Raw genomic sequence first — 10,000 nt, 5'->3', positions numbered from 1 at the left:
TGTTCGTGTGCAGGCGTCTGATATTGGAGCCTCCATGACCATCCACGCGTTTGGAGCTTATTTCGGACTCGCCGTCGCTCGGATGCTCTACCGACCGGGTCTCCGCGACGGCCACGACAACGAGGGATCCGTTTATCACTCCGATATGTTCGCGATGATCGGTGAGTCCTCACCATACACACTGTATACATGTCCATGTCCATCTGAGATGTGTGGTGGCACAGCGGGTTCCAACCTTGACTCTTTTGTGACCAGGCTACATGTTCATCCAGGCAGAGCGGTCAAAAATCCACCTGATTTACAGTGGGTGATCAAGGTGGAACAAGTTAAGAGACAAACAATCTATACTCTATATGTTATTCCACCCCCAGTGTCTTCTTGGTGAAAAGTCATTTTCCCCTTGATCACCTTTAATAAGTGATTTCAGTGCTAACAAGCTCCTGATGCATCTTCTGTGGATCCTTCACCCGTCCTTCTCCTGCAGAAGCTTCCAGCTCCAGTTCAGCTTCGTCGCCTTTCAAGCTGCAACTCATTTCTTTAAAACCCATCGGAGACGGAGAAGATCCACTGCAGGATATTCCATGACTGACCTCTAACCAGGCTTTGCTTGACTTGGAGTTGTGCACCACCGAAGGATAAAGAAGTTGGGACCATTTCTAGACTTAAGTTAGTACAGTTAGAAGTATAGTACAGACTTTTGTATTTTGATCCTGTAATTCCCGAGTCCATGCAGGAACAACCATCACAAAGTATGTCCATATTTAATAGTGCAGTCTGGAGAATTCAAAGTCCCAGTGGTTTTTGGGTTCACTGTTTATGCACTTCTTTTTTCTCTGTATCTTTTAATGACACGATGCACTGTAGAGGGTGAAATGCTTATTATGCTGCACTACTTATTGAAAAATGTTGTTCCTGAAGTTTTGAGTTATTTCCTGATGCATTTTTTAACGTTGTGGGCCAAATCCGTCCTTCAGAGCCGTCCTTGTTTAGGAACAAGAAGTGTGTCTGTAAGAATTTGTGCCCAGTCAACAGAGTCGTACGAGAAGGTCTGGCTCACAATCCTATTTGGATTTATACCAAAAGGTTAAGTCGGGTTGAGTGTTCACCAGCGCTCTGTGTAGTCAAACCAGGTCTTCATAGAGCTGCTTTGTGTTTAGGGTCGTAATCTTGCTGGAGGAGAAAGGGGACTTCCCTAAACTGTTGCCACAATGTTAAACAAGCATATCATTTACCTTATATCATTTTTAATACATCTGTGAGCAATGGATGTGTTAGAAACAGCTACATTCGATCATTAGGACGAGTGTCCACATACTTTTGGCCCTATATTGTAGACATGATGCTGATTGGTTTCCACTCTGCTCGTTGGTTTTAGGAACCGTGTACCTGTGGATGTTCTGGCCGAGCTTTAACTCCGCCATCGCCGCTCCTGGAGCTCCACAGCTCACCGCCATCATCAACACCTACTTCTCTCTGGCCGCCTGCGCCCTCGCCGCCTACGCCACGTCCAGCCTGGTGGAGAAGAAAGGAAAACTGGACATGGTGAGAGTTTTTTTACATGTTTCACTTCCTCTGCCATGATGTTTTAATCAGCCCTGTAGCTAATATCTGAACTATTTTTTTCTCTCTGTGGTTTCCTGGTTGCAGGTTCACATTCAGAACGCCACGCTGGCCGGTGGTGTGGCTGTGGGAACTTGTGCCGATATGAGCATCGCACCGTTCGGAGCCATGCTGATCGGAGTCGTCGCCGGGGTCATTTCCACCCTCGGCTTCAAATTCCTCTCTGTACGTGCACACACACACCAACACACACACACACACACACACACACACACAGATAAAATGTTCAGTTTGGGACACAGCCATAGTGGACGGATGTTATGTAATCCATACTGTATAGTCAATAAAATTTTTAATTTTGGACACAGCCACACTTGACTGACTGTGGTGTTATGTAGCATGTAATGATTAAAATGTTCAGTTTGGGACACAGCTGTACTGGACTGAGTGTTATATAATGTATAGTGATTAACTTCAGTTTGGAACACAGCCGTAGTGGACGTGTGATAATGTTATGTAGTGTATAGTAGTTAATGTACAGTTTGGGACACAGCCGTAATGAACTGATGATCATGTTATGTAGTGTGTAGTGATTAACATTTGGTTTGGGACACAGCCGTAGTGAACGTATGGTAATGTTATGTAGTGTATAGTAGTTTATGTTTAGTTTGGGACACAACTGTAGTGGACTGGTGGTGTCATGTAGTGTATAGTGATTAAAATGTTTGGATTGGGACACAGCCATAGTGGACTGATGGTGTTGTGTAGTGTATAGTGATTAATGTTCAGTTTGGGACACAGCCATAATGAACGTATGATAATATTATGTAGTGTATAGTGATTAACATTCAGTTTGGGACACAGCCATAGTGAACTAATGATGATGTTATCTAGTGTATAGTATATGATGTTCAGTTTGGGACACAGCCGTAGTGGAATGATGATGGTGTTATGTAATCTATACTGTATTGTAAATACAATTTTTAATTTGGGACACAGCCTGGTGGATGAATAATGAACATAATGATTATGGACTGATGTTTTATTGATGTATTACTGTGGTTTGTATTGATTTATTTGTTTGTTTGTTTGTTTGTTTGTTTGTTTGTTTGTAGCCCATTCTTGCATCCAAGCTGGGAATTCAGGACACGTGTGGAGTTCATAACCTGCACGGCATGCCGGGGATCCTGGGAGGCCTCGCTGGCATCGTAGCTGCAGCACTGGGCAAAAAAAAAGGGTAAGAATTTACCACACAAACCCAAACGCTCAGGGTCTGGAGAAAATTCTGCATTAGAAAAGGATTTTAAATGTAACTGTAGGAACTCGTCTCGCTCTGATGATTCTTCATGTGTTTGTGTGGAACATCAGTTTAATCTCATGTTTATGTTTTATTTTCTCATGATCAGCGTTTCTCCGGTGTATCAGGCGGCTGCTCTGGCTTCATCTCTGGGTTTCGCTCTTGTTGGAGGAGCCATAACAGGTGAGTGAACATGGAATTATATCATGATCTTCTTTACATCTACCTGATTACCCACACATGATTAGATTAGAATTTAGAATAGAATCCTTATTGAAAATAGTAGCAGTAAAAAAAGCACCAAAAAATTATTTACACTCTTAAAAATAAAAAGCCGCTCAGGTGGCGCAGCGGTAAAAACACGCTTGCACACCAGAGCTGACATTTCGACCCCATCGGTTCGAAACTCAGCTCTGCCATCTGGCAGGCTGGGCACCTACATGAACAACTATTGGCTGGATTCCTCATAACTGATGCAGTTATGACCTCTGCTGGCTGGTTGATGGTGCTGCACAGAGACGAGGGATAATGCGTTGATCAGGGTGTGGCTCTCTGTACGCAAAGCTGATCCGCATATGAACTCACCACATGCAGTCGGCTACTACACACGTGTCGGAGGGGACGTGTCAGTCTTGCTCTCCTCAATCAGCAGTTGAGAGTAAGTGTAATGCAATCGGGTAATTGGATACAACTAGGTTTGGAAGAAAATTGGGATAAAATGCAAAAAAAGTGACGAATCACGAGTAAAGACGTGGATGAGCCAGTTTGGTGTGGAAGAACTTGACTGGCACCTCGACCCGATAGATAGAACACCTTTGGGATGAATTAGAGCGGAGACTGTGAGCCAGGCCTTCTCGTCCAGCATCAGTGTCTGACCTCACAAATGCACTTCTGGAAGAATGGTCAAAAATTCCCATAAACACACTCCTAAACCTTGTGGAAAGCCTTCCCAGAAGAGTTGAAGCTGTTATAGCTGCAAAGGGTGGCGACATCATATTAAACCCTATGGATTAAGAATGGGAGTCACTCAAGTTCATATGTGTGTGAAGGCAGACGAGCGAATACTTTTGGTAATATAGTGTATATATACAGTATATACAGTATATATATAGTGGTGTGTGTTATGTAGTGGTGTTTATTGTGCCGTGATGTCTATATTTAATCTCACTGTGTTGGAGTCTTTAAATTGAAGTGTTTATGATGATGTGTGTGTTTGATTCCTGCAGGGCTGATAATGTGTGTTATTGAGTGGTGTTTATTATGTAGAGGTGTTTAAGTGTTTATGATGGTGTGTTTAATTCCTGCAGGTCTGATAATGAAGTTGCCGTTTTGGGGGCAGCCGCCCGATCAGAACTGCTACGACGACTCCATCTACTGGGAGGTGAGAAAATACTACAAACACTTTGTTTTATTCATTACTGACCTCTGAAAGGTGTTGGTCACTGGTAAATACTACATTCTTAATACTGGTACTGCTGCCACCCCCCACACCCGATCAAGGAGGGCAGAGTCTGCTGTCACTTCGGGGTCTTACAGAGCACCGTACAGCGTACAGAGAGCCACTCACTGCTGCCTATGATCAGACCAGGCCAGCAGATGGCGCACCGGCGCCCGCAACGAGGAACCTGTTTCAGCCATCGTCCCTCCCCCTACAGACACAGCCAGTCGTAATAAAGAGAAGGACTGGCTGTTTGATGAGAACAAACACCACGTTACCTTAATGGAAAACGTTATTAGCGTTCAGTTAGTTGAACGATCGAGCTCGTCTGTAGAGGACTAACATACAGTGCCTTGCAAAAGTATTCGGCCCCCTTGAACTTTTCAACCTTTTGCCACATTTCAGGCTTCAAACATAACGATATGAAATTGTAATTTTTTGTGAAGAATCAACAACAAGTGGGACACAATCGTGAAGTGGAACGAAATTTATTGGATATTTTAAACTTTTTTTAGAAATAAAAAACTAAAAAGTGGGGCGTGCAATATTATTCGGCCCCTTTACTTTCAGTGCAGCAAACTCACTCCAGAAGTTCAGTGAGGATCTCTGAATGATCCAATGTTGACCTAAATGACTGATGGTGATAAATAGAATCCACCTGTGTGTAATCAAGTCTCCGTATAAATGCACCTGCTCTGTGATAGTCTCAGAGTTCTGTTTAAAGCGCAGAGAGCATCATGAAGACCAAGGAACACACCAGGCAGGTCCGAGATACTGTTGTGGAGAAGTTTAAAGCCGGATTTGGATACAAAAAGATTTCCCAAGCTTTAAACATCTCAAGGAGCACTGTGCAAGCGATCATATTGAAATGGAAGGAGTATCAGACCACTGCAAATCTACCAAGACCCGGCCGTCCCTCTAAACTTTCAGCTCAAACAAGGAGAAGACTGATCAGAGATGCAGCCAAGAGGCCCATGATCACTCTGAATGAACTGCAGAGATCTACAGCTGAGGTGGGAGAATCTGTCCATAGGACACAATCAGTCGTACACTGCACAAATCTGGCCTTTATGAAAGAGTGGCAAGAAGAAAGCCATTTCTCAAAGATATCTATAAAAAGTCACCTGGGAGACACACCAAACATGTGGAAGAAGGTGCTCTGCTCAGATGAAACCAAAATCGAACTTTTTGGCCACAATGCAAAACGTTATGTTTGGCGTAAAAGCAACACAGCTCATCACCCTGAACACACCATCCCCACTGTCAAACATGGTGGTGGCAGCATCATGGTTTGGGCCTGCTTTTCTTCAGCAGGGACAGAGAAGATGGTTAAAATTGATGGGAAGATGGATGGAGCCAAATACAGGACCATTCTGGAAGAAAACCTGTTGCAGTCTGCAAAAGACCTGAGACTGGGACGGAGATTTATCTTCCAACAAGACAATGATCCAAAACATAAAGCAAAATCTACAATGGAATGGTTCACAAATAAACGTATCCAGGTGTTAGAATGGCCAAGTCAAAGTCCAGACCTGAATCCCATCGAGAATCTGTGGAAAGAGCTGAAAACTGCTGTTCACAAACGCTCTCCATCCAACCTCACTGAGCTCGAGCTGTTTTGCAAGGAAGAATGGGCAAAAATTTCTGTCTCTCGATGTGCAAAACTGATAGAGACATACCCCAAGCGACTTGCAGCTGTAATCACAGCAAAAGGTGGCGCTACAAAGTATTAATGCAAGGGGGCCGAATAATATTGCACGCCTCACTTTTCAGTTTTGTATTTCTAAAAAAAGTTTCAAATATCCAATTAATTTCGTTCCACTTCACGATTGTGTCCCACTTGTTGTTGATTCTTCACAAAAAATTACAATTTGATATCGTTATGTTTGAAGCCTAAAATGTGGCAAAAGGTTGAAAAGTTCAAGGGGGCCGAATACTTTTGCAAGGCACTGTATATGACCGCATGAGGGATGAACTTTTGATGTTGTTTTTTGTGCAGGTACCTGAGGAGGAGGAGGCAGAAGAAAGTCTCACTCACACCGACCATTCGAAGAACAAAACAGAGGCTTAAAACCGCAAACCTCAACATCACTCATCAGGGATCAACCAGGATCATCAGAGCAGCTCAAACCAACCAAACCAACCGAAACAACCGAACCAACCGAATTATCAGTCGACTTCCGTTAAAGCCAAAGTTTCACTGTGTATTATACTTCTATATTTTTTTATATTAGAATTTTAAACCTCTTGTTTTGATACTAACTCCCCGTGCCTTACAGAGACTGATCTCAGATCAGATCAGATCAGTAAAGAGACGTCTGAATGCATGCTTTAATATTTCCTCCACCCCCCCCACCCCCACACACACACACAGGTGACTGACTTAATATGATTTATACACTTTTGTATTTATGTGTGTGTGTGTCTGTGTGTGTGTGTGTGTGTGTTTATATCACTAGCTTGAGCTTCCTATAGTTAGAAGAATGTGAAGCTCCTGGCATCACAGTATATCACAAAAAAGATTAAAATTGTAATAAACATATTCTGTCTTCAATAAATATGTTTTATACATCTGCTCTGGATGACCTCAGGTTTTTTATACACCTAAAACACACTCGTGAACACACTCACGGATGGTGAGGACATCGAGACAACATATCTGACATAAATGACAGGAGAAAGTAAAAATTATGAACAAAGTAGTAAAAATCACAATATAAATAACACCAATTGAACCATAAGGCGCATCCCGACACAAAGACAGGCGACTGCAACACTGGAGCAGAAACACTGCAGTACAACAGACACAAAAACACACACACGGACACGAGAAGTGCAAACCCAGACGAGAAGAAACGCCCCGAGTGCAACCTCTCCAGCTACTCAATCCACCAACGAGTAAATAAAAGCACTCAGATGTTATCCAGGCTCTCATCATTAAGGGATCTGTGGTGCCGTGACTCCCGGCAGCTTTTTCTGTGTCCACAGTCAGACTCCTGCAACTGATTTTAAATGTGCAGTAGCTGAAGGTCTGATATTTGAACGCTGGCCTGCTTCAAAAGTGCCTGTAACTGCCTGAGTCAGATTTAATGATGCTTGTCTACAAAACCAAAATAGACCCCACTCACTCATCAATCCCCACTCACTCATCACTCATCAATCCCCACTCACTCATCACTCATCAATCCCCACTCATCACTCATCAATCCCCACTCACTCACTCATCAATCCCCACTCACTCACTCATCAATCATCAATCCCCACTCACTCACTCATCTTCAATCCCCACTCACTCACTCATCAATCCACACTCACTCACTCATCAATCATCAATCCCCACTCACTCACTCATCTTCAATCCCCACTCACTCACTCATCAATCCACACTCACTCACTCATCAATCATCAATCCCCACTCACTCACTCATCTTCAATCCCCACTCACTCACTCATCAATCCCCACTCACTCACTCATCAATCCCCACTCACTCATCAATCTCCACTCACTCATCAATCCCCACTCACTCACTCATCAATCCCCACTCACTCACTCATCAATCATCAATCCCCACTCACTCACTCATCAATCATCTATCCCCACTCACTCATCAATCTCCACTCACTCATCAATCCCCACTCACTCACTCATCAATCCCCACTGACTCACTCATCATCAATCCCCACTCACTCACTCATCAATCCCCACTCACTCACTCATCAATCCCCACTCACTCATCAATCTCCACTCACTCATCAATCCCCACTCACTCACTCATCAATCCCCACTCACTCACTCATCAATCATCAATCCCCACTCACTCACTTATCAATCATCAATCCCCACTCACTCATCAATCTCCACTCACTCATCAATCCCCACTCACTCATCAATCCCCACTCACTCACTCATCAATCCCCACTTACTCACTCATCAATCATCAATCCCCACTCACTCACTCATCAATCCCCACTTACTCACTCATCAATCATCAATCCCCACTCACTCACTCATCAATCCCCACTCACTCATCAATCATCAATCCCCACTCACTCATCCATCCCCACTTACTCACTCATCAATCATCAATCCCCACTCACTCACTCATCAATCCCCACTCACTCATCAATCATCAATCCCCACTCACTCATCACTCCCCACTCACTCATCACTCCCCACTCACTCATCAATCTCCACGTTCTACCTTATACCTTTAGCGCCGCAGACTAGATCAACTTGACCTATAGTAATATTAATAATAAAATTCCTATGATTATAAGTATGATTATTATCATTATTATTATTGATCATTTAAATAATAATAATAATAGTACTAACAGTATAATTGTTATTAATATTAATATAATAATATAGTAATAATAATAATAATAACAATAGAATAATAGTAGTAGTAATAATAATAGTAACAATAACTGTAATAATAATAATAAAAATAAGAGAATAATAAGAGAAGAAAAGTAGTACTGATAATAACAGTAATAACAATAATTATAATACTAATTGTAATATTTATAATAATATAATAGTAATAATAATAATAACAAATAATAATGGTTATAATAATAAGAAGATTAATGATAATAATAATAATGATAATAATAATAATAATAATAACAAATAATAATGGTTATAATAAGAATAAGATTAATGATAATAATGATAATAATGATAATAATAACAAATAACAATGGTTATAATAATAAGAAGAAGATTAATGATAATAATAATAATGATAATAATAATAATAATAATAACAATAATAATAATAATAATAATAATGATAATAATAAAAACAATGATAATAATAATAATAATAATAATAATAATAACAATAATAATAATAATGATAATAATAATAATGATAATAATAATAATAACAATAATAATAATAATGATGATGATAATAATAATAATAATAATAATAATAATAATAATGATAATAATGATAATAATAATATTTGACTTAATAAATTACTTTCTCGTTATAAACGTCTGGTGACCGGGTTCTGTGATTGATCTGTTCACCGCTAGAGGGCAGAAATGAATGACATTCTCCCTTAGCAACCTTTAAGACGAAGAACAACAGTAGGACGTATTTTATGGTTGTGTCTCAATTTTACTTCACACAGAGCTGTAAGTGTTCTAGAAAGTGTGTAGATTGCCATTATTGTTTCTTAAGTGTGTAGATTGCCATTATTGTAGGGAGTAAGGAGGTATTTGGGATGTGCCCATATTAGCTGAGGCGAAGCGATAACAATAATGGCTCCGTGCTGTTTTTGTTTATACTTGAAGTTTCACTGAAGCTGTTTCTGTAAAATATAAATATAATTAAAACTGTGAATGATGAAGAGCGGAGTGACTGAATAAAGTAAAGATTATTTTAGTTATAGCGTCTCATCCAGACTGGGATTCATCTTCTTACCATGGTGAGATAAAACTGTGCTGTGAGTAGCTTTAGCGTTAGCCGAGAGACACTAACACACACATGTATATAATTGTATACGTGTGTGTGTGTGTGTGTGTGTGTGTGTGTGTACAGTTGCATTGAAGTGTTTCACCTCACTTGCGTGTTCTTGGACTGTGGGAGGAAACCGGAGGCACCCGAGGAAACCCACACAGACACGGGGAGAACATGCAAACTCCACCTGGGAATCGAACCCAGGACCTTCCTGCTGTGAGGCGACGT

The 10,000-nt window shown here is 41.1% G+C and overlaps 2 protein-coding genes across 2 annotated transcripts in view; both read left to right on the top strand.

Moving 5' to 3' along the window:
• rhag (Rh associated glycoprotein) overlaps positions 1 to 6,869 on the top strand; it is a 19,195-nt gene extending 12,326 nt beyond the window's left edge. The window contains exons 4-10 of the mRNA XM_063001557.1: positions 14 to 161; positions 1,376 to 1,542; positions 1,648 to 1,785; positions 2,676 to 2,797; positions 2,967 to 3,040; positions 4,165 to 4,238; positions 6,295 to 6,869. Coding sequence (XP_062857627.1) covers positions 14 to 161; positions 1,376 to 1,542; positions 1,648 to 1,785; positions 2,676 to 2,797; positions 2,967 to 3,040; positions 4,165 to 4,238; positions 6,295 to 6,366 — 795 coding nt within the window. The 3' untranslated portion in view covers positions 6,367 to 6,869. The remainder of the gene's footprint in view (positions 1 to 13; positions 162 to 1,375; positions 1,543 to 1,647; positions 1,786 to 2,675; positions 2,798 to 2,966; positions 3,041 to 4,164; positions 4,239 to 6,294) is intronic.
• The window catches only part of si:ch211-22i13.2 (uncharacterized protein LOC553945 homolog), an 8,492-nt gene continuing 5,346 nt past the window's right edge, over positions 6,855 to 10,000 (top strand). The window contains exons 1-2 of the mRNA XM_063001588.1: positions 6,855 to 6,886; positions 9,387 to 9,447. Coding sequence (XP_062857658.1) covers positions 6,855 to 6,886; positions 9,387 to 9,447 — 93 coding nt within the window. The remainder of the gene's footprint in view (positions 6,887 to 9,386; positions 9,448 to 10,000) is intronic.

The sequence above is a fragment of the Trichomycterus rosablanca genome, chromosome 9 (genome assembly GCF_030014385.1).
Source record: "Trichomycterus rosablanca isolate fTriRos1 chromosome 9, fTriRos1.hap1, whole genome shotgun sequence".
NCBI lineage: Eukaryota > Metazoa > Chordata > Actinopteri > Siluriformes > Trichomycteridae > Trichomycterus > Trichomycterus rosablanca.
Note: the sequence above shows the minus strand (reverse complement) of the source record. Positions and strands in the feature narration are given on the sequence as shown.